The 27,181-nt window shown below is 50.7% G+C and overlaps 1 protein-coding gene across 2 annotated transcripts in view; it reads right to left on the reverse strand.

Moving 5' to 3' along the window:
• Window positions 1-27,181, reverse strand: part of cps1 (carbamoyl-phosphate synthase 1, mitochondrial) — a 50,131-nt gene that overhangs the window by 21,398 nt on the left and 1,552 nt on the right. For both annotated transcript variants that reach the window (XR_015106082.1, XM_086146014.1), the window contains exons 3-28: window positions 27,130-27,181; window positions 26,038-26,127; window positions 25,902-25,958; window positions 25,735-25,827; window positions 25,560-25,649; window positions 25,000-25,128; window positions 24,253-24,359; window positions 24,026-24,167; window positions 23,751-23,828; window positions 22,308-22,406; window positions 21,982-22,077; window positions 21,715-21,904; window positions 21,360-21,517; window positions 21,155-21,283; window positions 20,763-20,907; window positions 20,134-20,344; window positions 19,009-19,207; window positions 18,739-18,915; window positions 18,174-18,292; window positions 13,336-13,477; window positions 13,181-13,246; window positions 13,032-13,095; window positions 12,676-12,857; window positions 9,586-9,780; window positions 4,249-4,316; window positions 1,135-1,210 (exon numbers count right to left, since the gene is read on the reverse strand). The exon at window positions 27,130-27,181 is cut by the window's right edge and continues 93 nt beyond it. Coding sequence is in view for 1 of the 2 variants with exons in the window: in XM_086146014.1 (XP_086002140.1) it covers window positions 1,135-1,210; window positions 4,249-4,316; window positions 9,586-9,780; window positions 12,676-12,857; window positions 13,032-13,095; window positions 13,181-13,246; window positions 13,336-13,477; window positions 18,174-18,292; window positions 18,739-18,915; window positions 19,009-19,207; window positions 20,134-20,344; window positions 20,763-20,907; window positions 21,155-21,283; window positions 21,360-21,517; window positions 21,715-21,904; window positions 21,982-22,077; window positions 22,308-22,406; window positions 23,751-23,828; window positions 24,026-24,167; window positions 24,253-24,359; window positions 25,000-25,128; window positions 25,560-25,649; window positions 25,735-25,827; window positions 25,902-25,958; window positions 26,038-26,127; window positions 27,130-27,181 (3,154 nt within the window). In the remaining variant the exon portion in view is untranslated. The remainder of the gene's footprint in view (window positions 1-1,134; window positions 1,211-4,248; window positions 4,317-9,585; window positions 9,781-12,675; window positions 12,858-13,031; window positions 13,096-13,180; window positions 13,247-13,335; window positions 13,478-18,173; window positions 18,293-18,738; window positions 18,916-19,008; window positions 19,208-20,133; window positions 20,345-20,762; window positions 20,908-21,154; window positions 21,284-21,359; window positions 21,518-21,714; window positions 21,905-21,981; window positions 22,078-22,307; window positions 22,407-23,750; window positions 23,829-24,025; window positions 24,168-24,252; window positions 24,360-24,999; window positions 25,129-25,559; window positions 25,650-25,734; window positions 25,828-25,901; window positions 25,959-26,037; window positions 26,128-27,129) is intronic.

Genomic DNA, 27,181 nt, shown 5'->3' on the forward strand with positions numbered 1-27,181 from the left:
GCTTTGGCTTGGTTTTTGTTTTTCACCTTTTACCTTTACACCACATTGCAGAAGAAGAAAAATTAAATACTTTCCTTTTTTCCGCATGTATAGAATATTCAGTTTCATTTGTCATTTTGTTCTCATTTCTATGTATCTTTTTCTCCTTTTCATTTTGCAGTGGCCTCCATCTACTTCTTGAGCCACGTATGACTTTAGGGTGTTTTAAACCTTGAATGTCTGCGGAGGTTCTCAGTCATCCAGGTCCTGGTGAATCCTTGTCTTGCTGTTTCACGCCGGTCGTTCCGACGTGCAACGCACCGAACGTTCACCTTGCGTGGGTCCGTTGGAAGGAACCGCCGCTCAGAAAGACTCAAAGACCCCCTGTGATTTTAACAGAACCGACCGTCTCTGCCGTCTTCAAAACTTCATTTAACTCAAAGAGTTGACGGCAGAGGAGACGCAGATACTTTGCCATATCATTGAGTGTCCCTGCAGGTGAATGAGAGGAGTCAACATCTCTCAGGAAAAAATGCACAACCGTTCCTGTTTGGTAACGTGCACAGCTCGGAAGGTGTGATGTGAGAAGATGCTTGTAGATGTTGTTGATGGAGATGTGTGTGCAGACCAGGGGTGGGCAAACTTTTTGGCTCAGGGGCCACATAGACTTATAAAAATTTGTCAGCAAAAGATTCGATACAAATAAATAAAAAACGCATTTACTAACAGTACATATCAGACTTGTCTGGCATTCGTTTGAAAATAAAACCAGCTTGGTTTTGAAGCCTCGATGTTTACTTGCATTTCATGCACAAACCAGTTTTGTCCTCATAGCTTCACGTCCAGCTCGTTCACAGTAAAGGCTGAATCAGGAAAATTCTTAAGTAGCTCCAAAAATGAAATAATCTCCTGTTTGAGCTCCACATTCATTGATCCAATCCTTCACATCAAGTATGAATTCTGTACGAGTCTTCGGCGGCCGGATTAAAAAGACCAACGGGCCGTGGTTTGCCCACCGCTGGTGCAGACGCTTGAAGCAACGGGTTAGTAAAGCATGGGAGGAGGACAAAAGATGGAGAGCAGAGTGTGTGTGCGAGTGTGTGTGATCGCTTCTCGGTTCCACGGAAAAAGTGGAAGTTGTTTCTGCGATGGTACCTGGGACACCTGGGCGGCCTCCTCCAGGAAGCGTTTCATCTCCTCCTCTCCATAGACCACATTCATGGCGGAGCCACTGGCGAGCAGGAGAGGAGAAGAAGAGCAGCGAGAGACAGGAGAGCAAAGAGCTTCAAGTGAAAATTCAAAACACTCATTATCTTTTCGTCGCATCACAATAACCGCGAGAAATGAGTTCCGGAAACAGTGCAAACGTGGCGTGAGAGAAGGAGCTATTCGCGTTGAAGCGGCGCCGCAGGCTCTGGGGAAGCAGCTCCTGAGACGGTCATTAAACACTTTTAATGACCGTCTTTTGTTGTGATTGTTGTTTTTGATGTCGCAACGCCGGCTGGTCGAAACCCCACGACTGTAAGAAGCGGCGGAGGAAAACGGGTCAAAGAAAAACCACGCCGCCTCTCTCCACCGTCCAAGTTCTACGGAGGCCCGAGCAAAGCGGCGGCGCCTTCACGTGCTCCAAATTCAGGTGAAACACCAGAACGACAGGTTCCTGGGTAGCTGCCACCTGTAACTAGGTCAAGTTGTTTTGACTCGCGGGTGCCAGCGGACGTACGGCAGCTAATCTGTTCCAGACCGTCATTCCTTCGGTCCCCAAACGCCCGCCCCTCACAGGCGGCGTCCATCCCAGGCATCCGTACGGACAAGCATTCACACGTCTGGACAATTTAGGATCTCCAATCAACCTCCTGCACGTTTGTGTTCGGCCCTGTAACACATACATCACGTGTGTTCTCTACTCCGATCACACGTACACTCGCCGGCCACTTTATTAGGTACACCTGTCCAACCGCTCGTTAACACTTCATTTCTAATAAGCCAATCACATGGCGGCAACTCAGGGCATTTAGGCATGTAGACGTGGTCAAGACGATCTCCTGCAGTTCAAACCGAGCATCGGTCTGGGGAAGAAAGGTGATTGGAGTGACTTTGAACGTGGCATGGTTGTTGGTGCCAGAAGGGCTGGTCTGAGTATTCCAGAAACTGCTGATCTACTGGGATTTTCACGCACAACCATCTCTAGGGTTTACAGAGAATGGTCCGAAAAAGAAAAAATATCCAGTGAGCGGCAGTTCTGTGGGCGGAAATGCCTTGTTGATGCCAGAGGTCAGAGGAGAATGGCCAGACTGGTTCCAGCTGATAGAAAGGTAACAGTGACTCAAATAACCACCCGTTCCAACCAAGGTAGGCAGAAGAGCATCTCTGAACCCTCATTACGTCCAACTTTGAGGCAGATGGGCTACAGCAGCAGAAGACCACGCCGGGTGCCACTCCTTTCAGCTAAGAACAGGAAACTGAGGCTATAATTTGCACGAGCTCATCGAAATTGGACGATAGAAGATTGGAAAAACGTCGCCTGGTCTGATGAGTCTCGATTTCTGCTGCGACATTCGGACGGTCGGGTCAGAATTTGGCGTCGACAACATGAAAGCATGGATCCGTCCTGCCTTGTATCAACGGTTCAGGCTGGTGGTGGTGGTGTAACGGTGTGGGGAATATTTTCTTGGCACTCTTTGGGCCCCTTGGTACCAATTGAGCATCGTTGCAACGCCACAGCCTACCTGAGTATTGTTGCTGACCACGTCCATCCCTTTATGACCACAATGTACCCAACTTCTGATGGCTACTTTCAGCAGGATAATGCGCCACGTCATAAAGCTGGAATCATCTCAGACCGGTTTCTTGAACATGACAATGAGTTCACTGGACTCAAATGGCCTCCACAGTTACCAGAGCTCAATCCAATAGAGCATCTTTGGGATGTGGTGGAACGGGAGATTGGCATCATGGATGTGCAGCCGACAAATCTGCGCCAACCGTGTGACGCCATCATGTCAATATGGACCAAACTCTCTGAGGAACGCTTCCAGCACCTCGTTGAATCTATGCCACCAAGAATTGAGGGAGTTCTGAAGGCAAAAGGGGGTCCAGCCCGTTACTAGCATGGTGTACCTAATAAAGTGGCCGCTGAGTGTATGTATTGTGCAACATTTTCCTGTTGCTTTTATGATGTCACATTAGCGCTGGCGCTCTGGACGGGCGACGTCCGCAGCGCTGAAATTGCTCTCACATTGTCGGACTCGGCGTGTGACGGGCGGCTGGCAGGTGCTGAAAACTCTGGCAGGTGTTTGCGTCGCCGCCGCCTCGTGTCATCACAGTGACATTGGAACGGGACGTCTAATAGAAGTGACACGGAAGTCAGCGAGTCCAAAAAAGAGCGAAGACTACCCTTCATAAAACTCCCGTCACGATGAAAGACCCCAGACCGGTACATTCTTACAGCCAGGATCCAAAACCTCAGCATCTTAGAGAAAACAAAAGACTTTCGTTAAGTGTTTGCTGGCATTTGCACGCGTCTAGAAGGACAGGAGCGTTTGGATATTCTCCACCTCTTCCATTTAATGAAGACCGTACTTTTACCGGCGGACGACTCGCATTTCCGGGTCAATCGATGGGCGAAATTCCAGCGGTTTAACTTCCTGACAAATCTGACAGGATTTCTTCCGAAAGCCGGTCGTGTGCGTCTGACAGCCTCGTTTTCAAATTTAGCCGGCGCTAAATACGGAGTCTCATTACGACATCTGCTGGATCAAAACGTCTCTGCATGATGCAGGGAACGACTGTGTGTGTGTGTGTGTGTGTGTGTGTGTGTAAGTGTGTGTGTGTGTGTGTGTGTGTGTGTGTGTGTGTGTGTGTCATGGCCATGAGTCATGACAACTTTTAGTTTCAGAATGATTTCTTTCTTTTGTCCTGCAGTCTGAAAGAAAAGCCCCATTATAGCAGGTGTACTAGCTGACCAGGTGGCACTTATTCATGAGTATATACTTGCAATTTAATGGTTGTTATTATTATAATTCATACTTGCAGCACTATTTTTTTGCCTGTACAAAATGTGCCCACTATTGATCGGGTTCGGATAGTCCGGTCATCGTGATGGGGATTTGCCTGAGGAGGATAACATGCACCATTGATTGCACGGATAGCGTCGCTAATGCGGCAGAAGATCGGACGGACAGCCGTATGACACCACTAAGAACCGCTAACATGTATATTTCTTTAAGAAGTGTGAAATGGTGCATGGCTGCGAGCGCCCCGGCTTACCTGAGGACATAGGAGGGGCGCAGGAGGCAGGGGTAGCCCACCTGGCTGGCAAAGGAGAAGGCATCTTCCTGCAAAAGAGAATTTTAGGCTATTGTCATGAGAAAACAATAGAGTGTCATTAATGGGGAAATTTCAATTCACACAGCAGAAAGAGAGCAGTGCAGTCCAGGCAGTCCTACATATTGTTAAAGTTGAAAACAGTGGCATAAAATATCGAAAGACTGAAAACTAGAGAAAAAATAAACACTGGAAACAATGCAAACCGGCAGCAGAGAGCAGCTATTAAATGTAACCGTTTCAATTAGAAGAGGTTGACGACCGACACCAATTAGGGGGAAACAGAATGCGACCATTGGAACACAAACTTATCAATGGAGCAAAATAAGGCGAGCGGATTGTGATTTCGGCGACTCATGACTCACTTAGAACATGTGATTGACACGACTGAAACGTGTTTGCAGAAGTGCCGCATTATTTCAAATCCGCGGTCCGAAGAAACGTGTTAATAGAGCCTGTCAGGATGAAGCTAATCTGCTAACGGAACAAAACAAAACCCGACGTCATCCGGGCCTCAGACACAAATACAGAACGTCCGTCTTCTCCGAACCCGGTGACAGAACCTCCTCCTGGTTCTACGAGGGGGTGAAGGACAGGGTGACTGGATGGACGTCTACATGGATGCTGGCGTGTCTCTACATGTAGCATGTGTGTGGACACGTGTGATGGACCGGTCCAAGTCAGTGGAGTGCAGGAAAAGACGTGTAGATAATGAATGAATGAATGAATGAATGAATGAATGAGGTGCAGATGTTGGAGTTGACGGACCAAAGAATCTATCCGGTCATGTTGCAAAACGCAGCTGTATCTCCGTCCTCGTTGTTCCTTATTATGCATTTTATTCACCTAAAATAAGAGCGAGCCGAACCGTTTGATCTCTCCGGCCAGCGTTTACAGTGTCGTGATTAGAAATCAATACGAGGCAGAGGAAAGAAACAACCACTGACTAATCAGTGCCGCCGACCGTTCACCGATGAAAGGAAGTTTGGGATTTGCCGCCAGTGGAGCGACCTCCGGGCGAGGGCGAGCCACCTGATGGAGGGCGGTTCAGTATTTAAACCGTCGCGAAACGCAAAAACGCAAATTCACCTGTAAGAAAACCAAGCGACGGAGTCGTTTCAGCGGAGAAGCACAGAAACAATATCAAATCAGCCTGGCGTGCTTCGGCTGGTCTGTATTTTAACAACGCGTACAGCGCGGCGTGCTAATATTCTGCATTCATCCCAACGCGTTGAGAGGCTTCAAGCCAGAGTGTGTTTAATCCCGCATCGGCCGAGAGCGAGAGCAATCAAAAAAGAAAAATAAAAGTCTCCAGCGCTCTAAAGGACTTCCACGGAGGCTTTAACGCTAAACTTACACCCAGAACAAGCCCGAGCTCACCGGTTGTTCTACAGAGATCTCAGCGTGGAGCAGCGGCGCGTCCAATCCTGGGTGATGACGGGCCTCCTGGAGGAGCCACGGCCCACAGGAGGAGGTGGAGACCAAGCTTTTCTTCACCCGATGCCTCCGATGCCAGGAGTACTCTGGGGCGGAGCGTCTTGCCTGAGGACACTTGGCCGTGCAGGCTGGAGGAGCCGGGCCTTCGACCGCCAACCTCCCGGTCGGAGAGGCGCCGGCTCCGCCGCCCGCCGAGGAGATCGCTTCCTTCGCCGCCGTGGAACCGGACCTTCTCCCATTTGGTATTTTCAAGTCGGACGGCACGACTTTGAGTAAAATCCTATTCCTTAAAGAGTGGACGTGGCACTTCCACTCCAGCGCCGGCATCCTTCACCATCCCTCCCGTGTTCGTGTCCAGAGCACCTCCACCTGACGTCCGCCTGCGACCCATCGCTGATCCTCTCCATCCTCCTCGCTCCCAAGCAGAACCTCCACGTCTTCACCTCCGCCTCCCGTCTTCTCCTCGGCGTCTTCAAACCGCCTCCGTCTTCTTTCTCACCTCTCCTTTCATTCCGGCTGCTTCTCTTTTCTCCTACTGCTGCTCTTGTTTCTTCACCTCCTCTCCACGTCTAACCCTCCGTACTTAAAGTCCTCCGCCTTCTTCCTCTGCGCTCCCTGCAGCCCCAGCCTTCCCTTGCTGTAGAGAGCAAGCCTTCGCCTCTCCAGACGTTCCTCCTCTGGTTCCCTTGCTTTCAAAGCAGATCACAGTATCATCTGCAAACATCAGACTCCACGGAGAGTCCTTCAGCCTGAGAAGAGGCTCAGAGCTGATCCCGCCTTCGCCTCGCCGCCGCCGAAACGTGTCCCGCTCACTTCTAACTTCTCACTTCTCCCGGATCTACAGACTCCCGACCTTCTGTCCTCACGCTCTCACCGTCACCTTCATCTTTGCGTACTTGTAAGCATTAGCTCTGCGAACGGTCTGATGAAGGCGGGCCGAGGGGCCGAAGAGCAAAAGTGTAACTCATTCAAGACGACGATAAACCCGCGGCGTTTATCGGGCCGACGACGCCGAACAACAGTTCACAGAAAAGAGAGGAGTGGGAGTTTTGGAAAGGCTCTCGGCGAGGAAGAGGCTACCTTCCTCCCTCCTCCTCTTCCTTCTCACAATTATCATCAGCGCTCCGTCTCTTCTCCGCTCTCTGCAGGTGTAACCTTTATCTTCATCATTACCCGCCGTTCAGTCACCAAGCCGAGTGCCATTAACAAACACCGAATGGCTTTTCAGCCAAGCAAACGCCGGGTACCCGATGCTCTGCTGGAGCTTTTTTTTTTCCAGCCCATTAAAAAGCTAAATGATTTCTCAAGATCAGCGGGGAAATTGAACGTGTCTGGGGAGTCTGGGGAGACGGAGTATTTTATTTGTGTACCGTCTGATCGCTCCTTTGCGGTAACCGATGCTTGATCGTAGGGAACGGACAAGACTCCATCAAGGGAAGCCGCGAGGGCTTCATCACGACGCGGCTGGTGGCAAGTTGAGAGGGCCAAACACAAGAGAATGGGATGTTTAAAAAGAAAGAGACGGTAAATGGTAGCGCGGAGGGTCAATACTGAGGCGGGAGCTCGGAAAATAATGAGAGGAGCGGGAAAAGTTGTGAAATGCAAATTAACGGCGTGGGTTTATGGAGGTCTAGACCAAAACAAAACATTATTTTATGTCTGGAAGGACGGAAAGAGCACCTAACAAGCCGGCGTCCGGGACAGAAAACCCTCCTCAGACTGACGAGACGTCCCTGCGTAATGATTTCATTGGAGTTAAACACACTCAGTTTGACACGCTTTCCTACTTTTCACCATGTTAACTTTATCGTCGTCTACGCGAAACAATGTCAGAACACAGTTTCCCGGCTGCTCCGAAAATCTCCCCATGTTTCATTACATCCTTTTTTTGATGTGAATCCCTTTGAAGAAAATGTAACGCCTGATTTTCTTCAGGACCTGCACTTTGGCTTTACCGCTTGGTGTAAAAATCACGACTTTTTACTGACACGTACTCCTTGGCAACCGTACGGTTGTCATGGTACTAGCAACCATCCTCGGAACTGTACAACTGATTCAGTGTTGATCTACACCGCTTTTCCCGCGCTCAGTTTTGCGTGTCCTATCCCTGCTTTCTGAAACCTATCCCGACTTTCTGAAACCTATCCCAGCTTTCTGAAACCTATCCCGACTTTCTGAAACCTATCCCAGCTTTCTGAAACCTATCCTGACTTTCTGAAACCTATCCCGACCTTCTGAAACCTATCCCGACTTTCTGAAACCTATCCCTGCTTTCTGAAATCTATCCCGACTTTCTGAAACCTATCCCGACCTTCTGAAATCTATCCTGACTTTCTGAAACCTATCCCGACTTTCTGAAACCCATCCCGACTTTCTGAAACCCATCCCGACTTTCTGAAACCTATCCCAGCTTTCTGAAACCTATCCCGACTTTCTGAAACCTATCCCGACCTTCTGAAACCTATCCCGACTTTCTGAAACCTATCCCTGCTTTCTGAAACCTATCCCGACTTTCTGAAACCTATCCCGACCTTCTGAAACCTATCCTGACTTTCTGAAACCTATCCCGACTTTCTGAAACCTATCCCAGCTTTCTGAAACCAATCCTGACTTTCTGAAACCTATCCTGGCTTTCAACGACCAGGAGGCGACTTCACCCTGGACCGGTCGACGGTCGACGGCACGGCCGTGCAAACATAGAAATTCGAATTTCCCCCGTTGGAGATGCATAGAATACTATCTTATCTCCTACAGCCGTTGACACACATGGACTCTTTGGGGTCTCCAGAGAACCTCCTGTATGCTTTCAGACTGTAGGAGGAATTCCCTCGTGGGAATCCGACCGGGGACCTCCTCCACGTGAGGCGGGACTGTCACCGCTGCACCGCTGCAGCCCAAAGTAGAGCCGCTGTTGAATTGTTCTTTGGTGAATTTACCCATTAGTCACGACACGGACACCTTTTCAAATTAAGAACAAGGAACAACATCGAATTACAGTTTACCCTTGTTTTTCGCGGGGGTTACGTTCCAAAAAGAACCCGTGATAGGCAAAATCCATGAAGTAGAAACCTTTTTTTTTTTTTTTACAATTATTATACAATTAAATACTCTTATACATCGCTGCTGTCGTCCTTATGTTTTTTCTTCCTTCTTTATGGAACGAACGGAAGATTCATTCATTCCGTAATGCCGACCTACAGCCGCATAGCTTTTAGCTTCCCTTAGCATGTCCAGAAGTTTAACTTTATCTGCCATAGATAGCATCTTCCGCTGCCTTTTGGGCCCTGCAAGGTGCTTTTGTCGCTCCAGAGCGTTTTGTCAACATTATGGGTTTTAGAGAAACTGGAAATCGCAAGAGAATTTGCACGTACGTCATGTAAATTTGTCAAGCTGTTTTACTTACGTGTACATATTAAACTGCGACGTTATTGACGCGCAGGCAGAGAAGAAGCGGAGTGGCTTTTTAGCCAATCAGAATGCAGAACACGATGCACCATGCAAATCCGTGAAGTAGCTAAACCGTGAAAAGTAAACGGCGTTCTAACGAGGGATCACTGTACCGGATTGCAATTCAAGTTTCTGATTCCGACCCAGGAACGGTGCAGATTTATTCCCCGAAACACGAATCCGGCACCCAACCGGCGTCTTAACGAAGCCGGTTGGGTGGATGTCAAGGTGAGAGCTGGAGTCGTGCCCTGACACTCACCTTCTTGGCTCAGCGGTGCCGCTCCAGAACGCATCTCTTGCCAAGCGGCACAGCCGGTAGAAAACATGTGTTGCACACTTGACATTATGCAAATTATGCAGAAAATACACGTTAAGCTGCACCATTTGTTCCCTTACCAGAGAGCTGAGGGCCCTCCAGGGGGCCTGGGCCACTCCCAGATCATCCAGGATACTCGAGAAGACGGAGCGTTCCTCGGCGCGGTGGATCTGAAGGGGACTCGTCCCCATGATGTTCACCCCGTTCAGGTGCAGAGGCACGGCCAGGTTGTTGGGGATCTGGCCTCCCACCGACACGATGCTGCCGGAGCAGCCCTGCGGTACAGCGGCCGAGGAAAAAGAAAATGAGCCAGATAAAAGGAGAGTAGAAGAGCGGACGGGATGAAAGATCGAAGAAAGCGAGGAGGGATAAAAAAATAATTTTAAAAAAACAGGGAAGGGGTGATACTCTGTCAAGTGCAGGACCTCCTGCCACCGGCCAGATCCGCCGTCTGGAACCCGAGCCCACTTCCAATTATTCTGGCCACTGATCACGCCGTGGAAATATGAGACAAACAAAAACACTTCATCTTCGTCGTGTCACTGGTTTAGTTTATCACTGCTGTGCACGCACACAAACACACACACACACACACACACACACACACGTGCATGTGTGTGTGTGTGTGTGTGTGAAAGAAAGAGTGTGTATGCTTCTTTTATTAACAGTTTGCAGCTCCTTTTCCTGTCTAGCTTATCCGGCGGGGATGCTGTTTCCATGGCAATGCCAGGTTGAATCTCTTCATTATTCATGGGCTTGCTTTCCAGCTCCTGTCCGGGGTTTATCTCCACATTCTAAAGCTTTATTTATCACGGACACACAAACACCCACAGACAAAGGCGGGGTGGGGGGGCGTCGCTGCGAGAGCGGGATTGATGCTAATGCTATCTCCCTGAACAAACAATCATTTAATCACACTCTGATCCCATTGTTACTTCAACTGGAAGCAAACGCACATTGTTATGTCCACACAAGGCGGCGCCGATGCACGGATTCAAACAGCGGTCCGACACGCAAATACAACAAGGGATGGTATTAACGCCCGCCGCCGTGTTTTTGCAACATTCAGGATCAGTCGCAACGCACATGCTAACTTTCCAAGAGGGGAAAAAAAAAGCACAATTTTTCGATGAATCCTTTTTGCATCAATAACAATATTTAGCGAGAACGGTGCGCAAGACGCCTGCTTTATTACCTCTGCCACTTAAAGCAGGTCACATATGGTGACTCGTGCGCGCTGGAAATGTCACGGCAGCGTAAGCCGCGCGCAAATCAATGAACATTTTTCAAAAATGGTCGCATAGGCGAGCGTTGTCCCCCCCGCCCCCCCAACTAAAAGCATTCTTTTCGGGATTCCCTGAAATGTCATGTTCATGAGAGTAGGATGGATGACCTTACAGGAATGCTTTGTCTGTTGCAAAATACATACATGAAACACACACACACACACATTTATAAATATATATATATATATATATATTATATATAGACCCTTTCAGTTTGTTCCAACAGCTTTGCCGTTCCCTTCACCGAAAGCATGCGAAATAAAAGCGCATGTCATATAAGCAGTCCTATGTTTCTGTTTCAGGAGGACATCTTTATTCTGTAAAATAACACAGACCCTGACATTAACCATCGTTTTTGGAGCTAAATTTATGCCCATTATCTTGATGTGGTGATAATGAGATCTCCGGCGCAGTAAAAGACTAACCCTTTCGTGGATTTCTACAAGTACTTCTACAAGACATCAGCGAAACCTCCAAAACCGGTCCGGAACGCCCCCCTTTCACTTATAAATCCCAAAACCTAAGCGCTTAAATCAGAGATGAGCCTTTAGTGTCGCATAATAAATGTCCGACGGTTCAACTCCAGTTTCTGCCGAGATGAGGAAGTGGCATTATTTGATTTTATTTTTTTCCTGAAATGAATGGAGGGTAGAGCGTGGAACAGTTATAGTTTATCATCGAGACGTGTCAAACTCCAAAACAAACCCCGCAATCGATAGAAATGATTATGCCGATGTGCGGACGCTGGTCTTCAAGGAATGAATCTATGAGCCAATTTCCTTTTCGTTTGTGTTTCATTTCATTTCCCCCACTTTGCTTATCGACATCGCGAGCTCGCCTCTAACTAGTCAGGCGAGGCACGACGCTTTATTTGCCGATGTTAAAAGTGACAGTGCACGTGTCGAACCGGCAAAGCCGAGGGTCTGAAATGTGCCGGAAACACTTTGGCGTTGACTTGAGGCGGGAGGCGGCAGCGACGGGAACGACCGCGCCTCATCTGCAGACCGTCGGAGCCGCACAGAAAACTGCATTTACTAACCAAACACTGCGGCTCATGGAAAATCACTGCCGACACAGAAAACTTACGTTCATTTCCGACCACATTAGCCTCAATTTATTGATAACAATAACAACTTGCGAGAAGCTCATTTGTGTGTCGTGTCACGACAAGAACTACGGCGGCGCGACCGGACATGCGCCATTCCGCATCTCAGTCCGATTGACGTAAAACTTTCCAGACCGCAGTCGAGACGGCTGGATATTATTATTAGTTTCGCGACGACTTGAGTTCTGATTCTGCACGCGTGTTCCGGTCGGCAGTAGTTTCGGGAGTCGTTGCGCTCGGTACTTCCTGCCATTGAGCGAACCGTTTTCAACGCTTCCAAACTGGTTCCGGAGCTCGTCTCTGCTCCGTCCCGTCGGATTCGGCATCACGGTCTGTTTTACCGCCCGGAACAAACCGGAATTCAGCTCCACCTTCGCTTGGCGCGAAGCTAAACGGCAACTGGACCTTGTACACGCAGGAAGAGTCGCAGAGGCGGTGCAAAAATATAGATAAAGATGTCTTGTTGTATAAATCCAACATGTATATTATTGACGGCAGGGATGTGACGTTCAGGGAGAAGCAGATTGAAAAATTCTGCTGCGCTGCGAAAAATGCACAGGTCTACTTTCACCAGAGAAGTTATGGAAGTAAATTGAAAAGTCGAACTTTTACTTATTTACGTCAAATAAACTATATGCTACCAAACTAGTGCTGTGAAACACTGTAAGCGCATGTGTGTGTGTGTGTGTGTGTGTGGACATCACGGAAGAAGACAACGCTTTTGAGAACAATGCCATTTTTAAGTCAAAGGAAAACTTGTACGGCACGTGCACGCTGACCTCCTGCTGGGTGATGTCCAGGATGCGCTCCAAGGTGAGCTCCTCAAAGTAGAGCCGGTCGCACTCGTCGAAGTCGGTGCTGACGGTCTCGGGGTTGTGGTTCACCACCACCGTCCTCTTGCCCATCTGCCTCAGGGCTCTGATGCTGGAGACGGCGCACCAGTCGAACTCCACGCTGCTCCCTGGTGGAGGAAGGACGCTCGCTTTAGCGCCTCGGCGCGGAACCGCCTTTCCAAACACTCATCTGATTGGCCGCCATATGCACCGGGGCGCCTTTCATTGGACACTGCGGGCGCACTTCAAAATGATAAGGAAAATTTAAAAACAACATTTTTGATTCTACACACTGAACTTACCGATGTGGTACGGTCCGCAACCGAGAACCATGATCCCCCGGTCCTTGAAGTCTAAATCGTGCTCCTGGCAAACGGGGAGGAAGCGACATGACGCGTGATGAACGCCGACGGCGGGGAAACATCTTGGACGGGCGCTCCGGAGGGCTCACCTGGCCGTGATAGGTGCAGTACAGGTAGTTCGTCACGGCCGGATACTCTGCAGCCAAAGTATCAATCTGAGAAGGAGGTTTTCGATACGAAAGAAACGTTACGTTCGCGTATTCGTTCGCTTGTAGACGATCCGCTGACGACGGACGCCGCCGACCTGCTTGACCCAGGGTCTGATGCCGAGGCCGAGCCTCAGCTCCCGGGCCGTCGCCTCGTCGGAGCCCAAAATCTGCCCGATCTGCCGGTCGGAGAAGCCGTCCTGCTTCGCCTTGAGAAGCAGCCCGACGGGCACCGAAACGCTGCCGGAGGAAAAAGAAAAACAATACATTTTAGTTTGTTTTTTTTGCATTCAGCTCGTCCTCAGGCCCGCTCTGATATGACAGGTCCCTCCGAAGGCCCCAAGGCTCTGCCCGAGGAAATAAGCTGTTCTGAACCCCTTCCTGAAACTATGGCGGAGTCCTTCATGTTTTCATGATGGCGCCTCCCCGACGTCCTTCAAAGAGGCTGCAAACAGCGACGGCGCCCCGGCTGCTCCCCTGCAGCCCGGCGCTCCCGGCACTCCTGGCGGCGCCACCACGGCTCGATCGCAGACAAACCGTTTCCCCACGAGGGACGAATAAAGTGTACGTTATGATTAAAGTCTTCTCTCAAATCTGAGGCGGGTCGAATTTCTCCTAAATTGAATTTGTTTTGCTGGTCAAATTCTTATCATCCCTTCCGGTTACATGTTGTTTTGCGAGCGGCGCGACGAGCGGTCTATTAATGTTACCATCATATTCCAGTTTTGCTGCTGGTTTCAAGGACGCACTTTTATTTTTCCATTCCAGACCTTGACAACAGAATTAATGAGCTTTCTCTCGGTCACAAAGAGAAATGCCGCCTTTCCGTTTTAGGACTCTACTTTCCATTTTTTTCCCCCCCGTATTTGACAATTTTGTAATTCAATCAAACGACCTAAAACCTTACAAAACAACTCCTGCCATTTTTGTCCGCCATCAAACATCCCATTCTCCCGATAGAGGAACCTGCAAGACTCATTTACTTTGAGTAACTATTTCCCTGCAATGCAACGCTCGCCGGAGTCCGCCGCCGTTCAGGAATGAGATGGTGGAGAAAAAGAAGCAAAGTGAGATTTGTGGCTAAATTTGAGGGCGCTGCAGTCGGGAGGGTCGACCCGGCGCACGGGTCAATACGGTCTCGCCTCGCGGCCGAGTGGCCGGCGAGGGAGAGCCCGTCTCAGACCCGATCGATAACATATCAACAAATAAGGCGCCGAGGTGCCGGAGCGGCGGGCCGGCGAGCGCCGCCATTTAAAACCCATTTCAGTCGAGGCCACGGCCGAACTCGGACACGACGCAGGGAAAAAAAAACTCGTGTTTCAAGAGTTGGACCCAAAAAACAGCAAAGCGACGGAGATCAGGTTTGTTCCTGCGAACTGGCCGTCCTGTTCGGGTTCTTTCTCAAACCTCTGAGGACACTGAGGACACCGAGGACACTCTGAGGACACTGAGGACACACTGAGGACACTGAGGACACTCTGAGGACACTCTGAGTACACTCTGAGTACACTCTGAGTACACACTGAGTACACACTGAGGACACTGAGGACACTGAGGACACTGAGGACACTGAGGACACTCTGAGGACACTGAGGACACTCTGAGGACACTCTGAGTACACACTGAGGACACTGAGGACATTCTGAGGACATTCTGAGGACACTGAGGACACTGAGGACACTGAGGACACTCTGAGTACACACTGAGGACACTGAGGACACTCTGAGGACACTCTGAGGACACTCTGAGTACACACTGAGGACACTGAGGACACCGAGGACACCGAGGACACTCTGAGGACAGACTGAGGACACACTGAGGACACACTGAGGACACCGAGGACACTCTGAGGACACTCTGAGGACACTCTGAGTACACACTGAGGACACTGAGGACACTCTGAGGACACTCTGAGTACACACTGAGGACACTGAGGACACCGAGGACACTCTGAGGACACACTGAGGACACCAAGGACACTGAGGACCCTGAGTACTCTGAGGACACTGAGGACACTGAGGACACCGAGGACACTCTGAGGACACTCTGAGGACACACTGAGGACACCGAGGACACTCTGAGGACACTCTGAGTACACTCTGAGTACACTCTGAGTACACACCGAGGACACTCTGAGGACACACTGAGGACACTGAGGACACCGAGGACACTCTGAGGACACTCTGAGTACACACTGAGGACACTCTGCTCGTCGGGACGCTCAGAGGGACACGGGGTTCATGGTGAGAATTTTGAGATTTAATAGATGCATGCGTGCTTCTTCCCTTCAGACGTCCCACAGACCATCATCTTCCTTCATCTGAGCATCTTCTCTGCATCATCTTCTCTCACACGACTCACTTCCCTCCATCCACAAACCACCTGGAGCTTCTCCAGCTCTCCTCCACCCTCTGCGCTGCTCTGGACTGTTGACCAAGAGAACTTGAAGTCCTCCGCCTCCTTCATCTCCTCAGTGTTTCATACAAACGTCAAAATGCATCTTTATCCGTAAAGGTGTCGGCCGAAGCCTCGGCTCATCTCACCGACCCTTCTTACATCCACCCATTTTATTACAATAAAAGTAAGACGACTACAGCAATAAACGCTAAACAATAAACTCTTGAGTAATTTCATTTCTAAATGCATTTTAGAATCAAGTGTGTTACATGTTTTCACTTTTATTTCTAAATAATCGTTAATATTTTTATAGAACTTAATGGCACGTGATGAGTAAATCTATTTATTTTCCTCTCCTTCAGCAGGATCTTTGACACCTGCTGGACTTTTGGAGCAACGACACCAACTGTCTATTCCGGTGAAAATGTTTATAATTATTTCAACATTTGTGATGTGCACCTTTAAAAACAACAGTTTTAATACTTACTACTCATTTAACAAGAATGCACGCAAATATGATTAAAATTATTTTAAAAAATTTCAATTAAAAGTGTCTTTTAAAATTATGAAAATTATTATTTATTAAATATACTGATAGTTTCATTCCAGTCGCTGTTAACTGTAGCTTATACACACACACACGCACACACGCACACACACACACACACACACACACACACATATTATGAAATGTCTTATACCGGAGTGACAGCTGGGATGGTCTCCAGACCTCCGACCCAAAGCCGTAGAGACAAAGAATGAACGGGTGAACAAATATCATTTAAAAATATCTGCTGTGTCCAAACTGCAGCCCAGCAGAAGAAGCAGCGGGAGGCAGTGTTTGGTCCAGAGGTTCATTAGTGAAGATCATTTACTGGAGCAGCAGCAGAGCAGCAGCAGAGCAGCGTCTGAGGTTTCACACAGAGCTTCTGTAGCATCTAAAGACCCGAGTCGCTGATGAACAAACACTGACGCCCGAGAACGGAGGGGACGAAAACTCAGCCGCACTCAGGTCTGCCATCCATCAGTCTGACAGCAGCCCAGACCTGCAGACCCCCAAGACCTGCAGACCCCCCACACCTGCAGACCCTGCAGACCCCGCAGACCCCGCAGACCCCGCAGACCCTGCAGACCCCGCAGACCCTGCAGACCCCGCAGACCCCGCAGACCCTGCAGACCCCGCAGACCCCGCAGACCCTGCAGACCCAGCAGACCCTGCAGACCCTGCAGACCCTGCAGACCCCTCCCCAGAGACCACAACTGAGCATCCATGTGTCAGCGTCAGCCGCCGGACAATCTGCCATTAAAAATTGACAGCGCAGTCTGGAGGAGGAGACGGCGGGATTTCACCGCAGCTTTGATATCAAGAGTCCAGGTCCGGCCAGGAGGCAGGCAGAGGGAGGAGAAATAACACTCAGGAGGAGAAAAACCACAAGACTGGCAGAAACAGAGGCGTGAAAAAACAGGCGCCTTTTTCTTTTAACGATCATTTCCAAACCCAGGAAAAGAAAAAAAAATGAATCAGAATTACACACACATATTTTGTTCACGGGGGCATTTTGAAGGCAACGGACGGATATCTTAGTGGAAAATAAGCCGACCGGTGGCTGAGAGGAGCCGGCGTTACATCCCAGAGAGGCTGCGGTCAGCGTTCCCATGGCAACGTTTGGGCATAAGGTCGAGCAAATGGTTTTATTTTTAGCCGCCGCCTGAAAACGAAGCGTTCGCCTGGGATCTACCCTTCTCCGCCGGCGGAAAACGCACGTTCATTCAAATCCAAACGAAATCTGAAAATGTGTTTATCGATGTGTTCGTTTCCCCCCGAAATAAAGGTTATTTCCGGACGAGAAGCCGCTGCTTTTTCCACCTGCTCTGAACGCTGCGGCTAAAACAGCCACGCGGTTAATTGATGGATTTCTTCAGGCTAACGAGCTTCACGCCGCCAAAACATTTAGCCTCGTCACCACCTCGTCGGACCAAGACGTTCTGGCGCCGCTCGAGTCCGACGGCGATGAAGATCACTTGGATGTTTCAGAGCGAGACGGAGATCAGCTGGAGGACAAAGCAGGGATGGAAAATGGACTTTTCCTTTTTTATTACTCATCTTTTTCACCGGCTGTGTTACAGCCACTGTTTGGAAAAAAGCATTTCCAGTATGCTATGGGTATATATTTAATTGGAAGTTAGAACTAAATATTTCTGTTTCAATATCTCCTGTTACACCTGCGGCTTCTAGAAAAGTACGGCCTTTATATGTACACATAGTTTTATTTAGTTATTTTTAGCCACTGCGGCTTCCATGAAGATATATTTAGTGAAAAAATAATCCCATCTGCATGGGATTGTCCAAAGAGACGCGACTCAGTAAAAAAGAAAGACCGGGCTGGGAGGACCGCGGGGACGGACGGTGTTTTTGAGGAAGCGCCTCCAGCTGGTCGCTCCTCGTGAAGGTTCTACGCCACCGTTCGCCATGATCACCGGCAGAAGGGATGAACGAGCGCTAAAAGCTAAGCCCATTTACCGCATTTCTCGGCGTTACCTCTTGTAGTCCGCGAGCTGCCGCTCCAGCGCCGTGATCCTGTGGAGTTTGTGAAGGAACCACTTGTCTATGGCCGTCAGCCGGTGGATGCGATCCACGCTCATTCCGCCGTGGAGGGCCTGCGGGGCGCAGATATGGAAAGACCCGGCGTTACATCAATTATTCATCGGTCCACATTAGAATGTTTGCGGGAACAGAAATGTAAAAGGTGTAAGAGACACGTTAGCTTGTTTAGCTCGACATTAGCGAGCGTCCAACGTGAGGACAAAGTCCGCCGCTGTTCCGCTGGAAAGCTAAAAGCGTCTTTACGGCTCTCGTTAACGCGGAAAAAGCCATCGTCGAAATTTAGCGGTAAAAATCGAACGCCGTCTCCCCCTTTCCAAACATACCCCGGATTTCATTTTGCACCATTAGCCATTCACGGCGAGCTGGATCCCGGCGGCTCGGGACGCGTCTCGATCTGCATTTGATGATTTTTTCATGTCATTCTCCCCACTTTGCTCAACATTGTCAAACTGATGAGGAAACTTCAATGGGCGGCATCCATTATGCATGAAGGAGGTACCTTGGCGATGGAGAAGATTCGGGTGCTGGAGGGCACGGCCAGCTCGCGCTGCAGGTTTTGCGTATCCGTCCAGGCTTTTTTAAGAGGCAGCCGGGGCACGAAGCCGTCGACTGACGGATGACACATCCTCAGGGCCTTCTGCACGCTCTCTTCAAACGTCCGACCCACCGCCATCACCTGAACTCGGGAGACGAGAGAAACGGTTGACGTCGGCGAGCGCCGCCGAGGACAGCGGGGCGTTTCGACGGCGGTTCGTCCTCTCCGACGCACCTCTCCGACGCTCTTCATGGCGCTGCCTATTTCGCTGGACATGCCCTGAAAGCGGTCCAGGTCCCAGCGCGGGATCTTGGTCACGATGTAGTCTAGACTGGGCTCAAAGCACGCCGTGGTCTTCTCAGACACGGCGTTCTTGATCTCCGGCAGCGGGATCCCCAGGGCCAGCTTAGCTGCGACAAAAGCCAAAGGGTATCTGCGAGACGGGAGCGCGGGGCGTGAAGACAACTTTTAAACCATTATTAACGCCGATCGCTCAGCCGAGGGCCGCTTCCCATCGTCCTGCGGGCGAAAATATATCTGGCTGCCGATGACGCGTTCGGGAACGTCATCGACAAATAAATACAGATTCGGTTGCCAAACGCACGACTTTAGAGGAGCACCCTGACCTTCATCAGGCTCTGCGCGCCTCCCGAAATCAGGCGTCGGGCCTGATGTTTACTCAAGAAGAATCAACCGAGGATGCAGAGGGGAGGCTTAGATGGAGGCAGATGAGTCGCCGTGGCAACCCCTGAAGGGAATAGCAGAAATGTACCGATAATAAGCCCGGAGCTGAGTAAAAGCCTGGAGAAGCGGCGGGCCGGAGCACAAACTAGACGTGGCCTGAGAGCAGGACAAAGGAGGCGCCGGGTCGAGGTCAGCAGCTCTGGAGATGCAGGAGGGAGAAGCGGTCGAGCTCGTGGAAGAGGCTCGGAGGCTTGAAGGCCGCGTGCGGCGGACGGCTCGTCCGCTCGGACCGACCGCGGGGTAAAGCGGATCGCGTCCGGAGAAGGAACGGATCCCGGACCGAACATCAGCCGAGCGCTGCTCCGGCGTTCAACCCAAACTGTCCGGAGGTCGCGTGGCCGTCGGCCGCCAGCAGGGCGGTGGCCGAAAGGATCGGGGCCGGCACTTCGGTCGGGAGCCGAGCAGCTACATCATCGGAGTTTTGCCCCGGTTTAGGGGAATCGGTGGAATCTGCGGGCCGACGGGAGCTGAGGACGTTCCTCAGGACGTTCCAAGGAAACCACAAAAGGAAGCTTCGCGGGTGGAAAGTCGCCACAAACCGCCAGTTGAGCCAGAGAGCTCCCCCGCCACCCAGAGGAAGCGGCTGTTAAAGAAAGCGGCCGCTTTGAGTCTCACCCGGTGGCTTTGGACGCCAGCGCGGAGCTTCTGGAGAGCCGGGCGTTGACCTCGATGATGCAGTACTCCAGCGACGACGGGTGCAGAGCGTACTGGATGTTGCACTCGCCCACAATGCCCAGGTGGCGGACCACTTTGATGGCCGTCTCCCGGAGCATGTGGTACTCCTCGTTGGACAAGGTCTGGCTCGGAGCCACCACGATGGAGTCACCTGGAGAGAAGGGGCGGCGCCTTTAACCACGGGTCATCGGAAAGAGAAAGGACACAATAGATAGCCTCACCGGGGATGAGCACAATAGAAAACAGGGTTTTGTGTGTGTGTGTGTGTGTGTGTGTGTGTGTCGCACGACGCTGGTTCTTCCTGTAGCATCTGCGTCCCCAACTCCTGCTGAAAGAAGCGCGAACCCGACGGAGAACGTCCGAGAAGCCGCTTCTAAGCAGCTTTCTGCACCGAAACCCTTTTCAGCTGCGACCCCAACGTCTTTTCACCGGAAAGACAAATAATGTTAACTTTCTCAGGAAAGTGTGTGTGTGTGTTTGTGCGCACAGTGAGCCAAGCTAAATCAAAAAGCATGTGATAATCAACCCAAACAGATAATCCACAGCAAACGGAGTGTCTGCGTTCGCACCTGTGTGGATGCCCAGCGGATCGAAGTTCTCCATGTTGCAGACGGTGACGCAGTTGTCGGCCACGTCCCTCACCACCTCGTACTCCACCTCCTTCCAGCCCATCAAGGACTTCTCCACCAGGATCTGGCCGCTCATGGCCAGAGCCTGCAGGTACGGTACGATCACACACCACACCCGCATGATATGATCCCACGGCTGAGCCGTCGTAGCGGCTATCATTATCGATTCGGCCAAAATCATCATTTACATAAATCTTTATATTTGACCGACACGACTGAGTTGAAGTGAACGACGAGGAATGCGCGGCGTGATTTAAAAACATCGATGACACCCGTGAAATACATGTGATCCGAGAGAGCAGAAACGATGGATTGTTGCTGTGCCTTCTGACCTTGTGAGCGGTTTCCTCCAGTTTCTCCTTGTTGGCGCACAAGCCGGAGCCCAGGCCTCCCAGGGCGTAGGCCGACCGCAGCATCACCGGATAGCCGATCTTCTCCGCGGCTGCCAAAGCGTCGGACACCTGCGAACGCCCTCGCGGTCACAGAGCTCGCCGCAAAGGTTCAGAAGGCGCAGGCGGTCGGCCGGGCCGTCCTTACCGACTCCACGGCGAAGCTCGGCGCGATCTTCTCGTCGATCTCCGTCAGTTTGTCGGCAAAAATCTGCCTGTCTTCTGTGGCCATGATGGACTCGACCGGCGTACCCAGCACTTTCACCCCGTACTGCTCCAGGACGCCCCGCTGGAACAACTCCACGCCTGTGCACGCCGCGGACATCGCCGTGTTACCCATGAGTCCGCGGAGGAAGACGTGGACGTCCGTCGTCTCCGTCGGCAGTTGGAGGAGGCGTTCGCTTCCCTCCTCGTGCCGCTCGACACAAGGGACCAGAGCGAGCCGGAGGTCGGCGTGAAGAAAACAAATCTAATCGGGATCTAGTTAGTGTGATATGTCTCACCGCAGTTCAGGGCGGTCTGTCCCCCCATGGACAGCAGGATTCCATCGGGCCGCTCCGCCTTGATGACCTCCGTCACAAACTGCGGCGTGACGGGCAGGAAGTAGACGGAGTCGGCCTGCTTGGTGCCCACCTCGTTGGTCTGCACCGACGCTATGTTGGGGTTCATGAGGACCGTCTTCAGATTCTCCTCCTACACACCGCCGTGCCGGCCAGGCCGTTAGCTCGCCCGCCCCGCCTTCTTAAAATACACATGTTGACGTTCCTTACTTTCATGGCCTTGACGGCCTGCGACCCGGAGTAGTCGAACTCTCCGGCCTGACCGATGGACAGGCCCCCCGAGCCCAGCACCAGCACCTTGGACACCTGCGAGCCGCCGTTCCAACCAGAAGCAACGTTTGAGGGGAGCTCCTTTTGAGCCGCCGCAATCGCAGAACATTGTTAAGTAAATGTGAAGGTGAAGCAGCCGCGCCCGGAAGAGCTCAGAGGTGAAGCCCTACGTCCGGTAGCGACGGACGGCAAATATCTTGCGTGTTTATGCTGATGCATATTGATACGAGCGAGACGAGCGGCTGAAGTTTTGAGACGTGGCGTACCTTGGCTCTGGGAGGGAGGTCGGGCTTCTTGGGCATGACGGACACTATGTTGGCGTCCTTTCCTTTTTTGATCAGAGACATGAAGGCGTCGAAGAGGAACTGCAGAAATCCAACCAGAACAAACGGCAATCAGGTATCGCGCAGAAAAGTGCAAATTAAAAAAATGCATATCGTCGAATATTTAGGCCCGCGGTGTCTTGAATGAAGGCCTTTGGTCAACACGCTGGGACTGCTGCCAGCGCGACTGCCGTTTCTACCATGGCTGGTTTCCAAGTGAAGGAACTCTTATCTACCTGCTGGATGTCTATGTGTGTGTGTGTGTCTGTGTGTGTGTGTGTGTGTGTGTGTGTGTGTTTCTGGACCTGCATATCATCCGCTCTGCCTCGCTGACACCTGATATTGCAAAAACCACTTGCTTGGCTCTCCATGAGCACGGCCTCAGACTCAAAAACAGTCAGTAAATCCAAGACCGTAATAAAAGTCCTGCTTTAAGAAAAAAAACTTCGCTTTCCACCGGCGGATCCAAAAACCTGGATTTAAATACACACCTGCCATTAACCATCCCCCCAGATCACGTGGTCCCGTCCCGTGCCAGTGAGGAGAGGACCGGCGATAATCCGTCGGGTCGTTTGAACATCATAAACACCTGATATTTCCATGACGCGGTGCGATGCCAAAGCAAAGCGTCTGCGTTTGGACGGTGTGAAGCGTACGGGGTCGGACCGAAGACCTACTCGGGGGCGAGGGTCGGACAACAACTAATTCTGCTATTTCCAGTCTGCTATGTGAATAAATAAATACGACGTGAAGGTTAAAGTCATCATAATACGGCGAGTCCTGTCATGATGTTGCTGTCACCGCGGCTAAACGACAGCAAAGCTTTTCTCTTTTCTCTGTTAGCTGGCGGCGCGCGGGACGGCGCCGGCAGCATTCGCTCCCACGGCGAGGACAGCTACGACTCTTTCAGGGCTTTCGGTGTTTCAGACACAACAATGGTTCCTTGATTCATTCATTATCTGCACTCAGGGGCACAGAGGCGCTCCAGATTATTCCAGCTGTCACCGGACAAACAACAAGCGTATATGCATGTATGTATATATAAATACATATACACTTGAGAGAGAGGGATTGATAGAAATTCTCTCATTCCCACAGTTTAGGGCCTCCAGCATGTTCTGGGCCAGCGGGAGGAACCCGGAGGAAGCCCAGACAGAACGGGTCCGCGGACCGTCTCACAGAGGTTAGCATTAGCGTTAGCGCCCTCGCCTCTGACCAGCTCCATGACCGATTAGATAGAAGGAGAAAAACACAAGGCCACTTATACAACAGATATGACTGAAGTTTCACTTCAATATTTACTGTTCTTGCATCCTTTGGAAATACTTTTCCTTAACTTCACAGCGTTTGGCTACTTCAATCTGCACCGTTAAAATCTTTAATTACCTCTGTGTCAGTGGGACCGCCTTTCGCCTCCGGGTGGAACTGAGCCGTGAAAATAGGCTTAGTGTTGTGCATGATGCCCTGCAAAATAATGAGTTAACATAAGGACACTAAATTCAGGCGGCTGCCGCCACATTCCGGCACTTCCAGGTACACGTATTTCCGCCGGCCTCTTATTTCATGCGTGAACCCCTTCGACGACCAGGCAGGGAAATCATCTTTTAACGGTAAACGTTTCTCCCGAGCGAGAGCGGACGTTTGCCGGAAACGGCCTCCACCTCGTTGGTGCCGTCGTTGGCGTTGATGAAGAGCGGGCTCCAGCCCGGGGGCAGGGACTCGCTGTCTATGCCGTAGCCGTGGTTCTGGGCTGTGATGAAGGCCTGGCGGGTCATCACGTTCAGCACCGGCTGGTTCTGACCTCTGGGAAAACACAACACAAAACCGTACCAAAGAGCGTGACCCCGATCGGAGACTTCGACGGACCGTAGCGGAGTTATATGCTCACCTGTTGCCCATCGGGAGTTTGTACGACTTTGCCCCGGCGGCGAGGGCGGTGATCTGGTTCCCCATGCAGATCCCGAACACCGGCTGCGGGCGATCGCTGCGCAGAACCTGCAGAACATCCGCGCAGTCCGTTTAAGGGCCGGCCGTTATACGAAGAGTAATTGAATCTGTGCGATCACGTTACCGATCTTTTTAATATCAAAATTTGTGCTGCTTGATTTGACTTTATTTATTCAGTCGCTTTGAAAAAAAACAAAACAATTTACACGCTGAGGGTAATCAAGAAATTAGATGCGAATTTGCAAGATTGTTGCAAGAAAAACAAGCTGTGAAAAACAAAAACAAAAAAAAAAAAAAAATCCCCAAATAACTTCCAGGGAAGGACCAAGGTTGGAAACAACACTTTTAAAATGGTAATTGCGGAGATAATACAGTAAAAAGGTCGGCTCGATGAGGCTTTTTTCTCTCGCAAACGTTTAAGCTGATTACACTGCTGGGAGCAAAATCAGTTCTCGCTGTGTCTGACATGATAGTCTCGGGGAAACCGCCGTGCGAATATCAGCCAATCGGATCGCCCGGCCCGGTTTCATGACATTAAACGGCAACACGAGCGTCGAGTCTGTGACCAAAACACCCGGAGCAAAGTCCCCGCGCTTCTTTCGTGACATCGGTCGCTTCAGAGCTCAAACGCGTTGTGAGCGATGCCTGTAAAGGCTTCGAAATGACATCTTTATCCCAAAGGTCCCACCTGGCGGACGTTCTGAATGAGCTTCTCGGCCAGAGACGGATCTCCAGGTCCGTTGGAGATGAACAGGCCGTCGTAGCTGAGACTCAGCAAGTCCTGGTCCCACGGCACCAGGTGGACCTCCGCTCCCCGCTGAACACACACACACACACACATCCGTGATGCTAAAGACTAGCGGTTACCTGTTGCAACGAAGCGAAGGCCGATGGGTTGTGCTCTTCTGAAGAGGTGACATGACAAACACATTCTACGCGCTAGAACACACGTTACACGTTACACGCGTGAGAAGAATTAGAATGAACACTTTTATTTATGTGACAGAACATCACAGAGTCCGGCCGGCCTCCGAGGGCTCTACAATCTGCAAAGACGCGCCGCGTCCTCCCGCTGAATGTCAGACATCGGTCTGGGAACGCGGAAAGCATGAAATGCCAAATACCACTTTGCCATTTCAAAGCATCCGGATCCGAACTATAACCGGGATTTTTCACTTCTTGTTAATGCGGCGTCATTAGTTTGGGCTTTGTAAACAACCCGTGCGACACGGCGGCGCCCTTCCTCACCTTGACCAGCAGACGGACGATGTTGTGTTTGATACCGCAATCCACCGCCACCACCTTGATGGGGTTCCCTTTTCCAAAAACCCGAGGTTCCTGGTGAGCGTGACCACAAGACACGTCAGAGAACCGCCGGATCTCCGGCGCCGACGTCGAGCGGTCGAAGGAAGCGACGGGTTACCCTCGTGGAGACCTCCGCCACCAGGTTCTTCCGATTGGGGTCGGATATCTCGACGGGCTGCCCGTCGAATTCTATCTTTCCCAACACCGTCCCCTGAGGAGAAGCACGCGTGATCAACCCAGCGGAGGCGGACGGACGCCACAGCCGCGCACGCCACCTCGCGGTACCTTGTCTCGAATGATCTTGGTCAGCATTCTGGTGTCAATCCCAAAGAGGGCGGGGACCTTCGGAGACAAAAAGAGAGATTTCGCCGTTCAGGACGATCTGGGTTCGGACCGGTTTCGTGGTTATCGGACTCGTCACCTTCTCCTCTCGCAGCCACCGACCCAGTGACTTGACGGAGTTCCAGTGGCTGTACTCGTGGCTGTAGTCCTGGACCAGGAGCCCCGACACCTGGAAGAGAAACCACCCAACATTTAGAGCCTTTGACAAAAGATTCATTTCCCCGGAGGTGCGTTTGTGTTCGCGATGTCTAGTGCTTCATTTCTCATCGGTTCATTCTGTCCGCCGCTCGTCTTGCAGGAGGCCGGAGGAAGCCCGTTGTCGGAACCCGAGCGGGACCTTCTCGCTCCGACCGCCGCGCCGCCCGATACGTGCATTTCGCACAGCGCGAGAAAAAGAACAACAATTCAGACTAAACCGGGGCGACACGGCTCATTTAAATAAATCCAATTTCTGACGGGAGGTCGGCCGAAAGAAGAAAAACTTTGATCGAGAGACAAATTGTTTTGTCCGCAAAAAGATGCAAATTTGTGGAAATGGATTTTGAAAACTCCAAGATACCGCCTTCAAACAGACGGTGTTGTTAATTATAAAAAGGAAAATTATTAAGACAATAAGCACAAAAAAAAAAACCTTTGAAAAGTGTCACCACAGTCCATTTTTGCCTCTTTGCTCACCACGAATTACAATCACAATTACACTGCTCCAAAAAATAAAGGGAACACTTAAAAAACACATCCTAGATCTAAATGAATGAAATATTCTTATGAAATACTTTGCTCTTTACACAGTTGAATGTGCTGACAACAAAATCACACCAAAACGATCCATGGAAATCAATTGTATCAACCCATGGAGCTCTGGATTAGGAATCACACTCCAAATTAAAGTGTAAAAACAAACTCCAGGCTGATCCAACTTTGATGTAATGTCCTTAAAACAAGTCCAAATGAATCTGTGTTGCTTCCTGAGTGGACACTATCATTTCACACAAGTGGGATTGACTTGGAGTTACATTGTGTTGTTCAAGTGTTCCCTTGATTTTTTTGAGCAGTATATATAAGCCTCATAAAAAAAAACGATAACTGACGCGACCGTCGCTCAGGTCAGGTCAGTGACAAAGAGAATTATCCAAAGGAAAAGAGGAGCGTGAATGAACTTCCCAGGTCTCACCTGGATGCGGTCGGACTCCACGTGCTTCCTGAGGCCCAGCTCGTCCAGCTCC

The sequence above is a fragment of the Fistularia commersonii genome, chromosome 4 (genome assembly GCF_037954325.1).
Source record: "Fistularia commersonii isolate RoL2024-O1a breed Wild chromosome 4, RoL_Fcom_v1.0, whole genome shotgun sequence".
Taxonomy (NCBI): domain Eukaryota; kingdom Metazoa; phylum Chordata; class Actinopteri; order Syngnathiformes; family Fistulariidae; genus Fistularia; species Fistularia commersonii.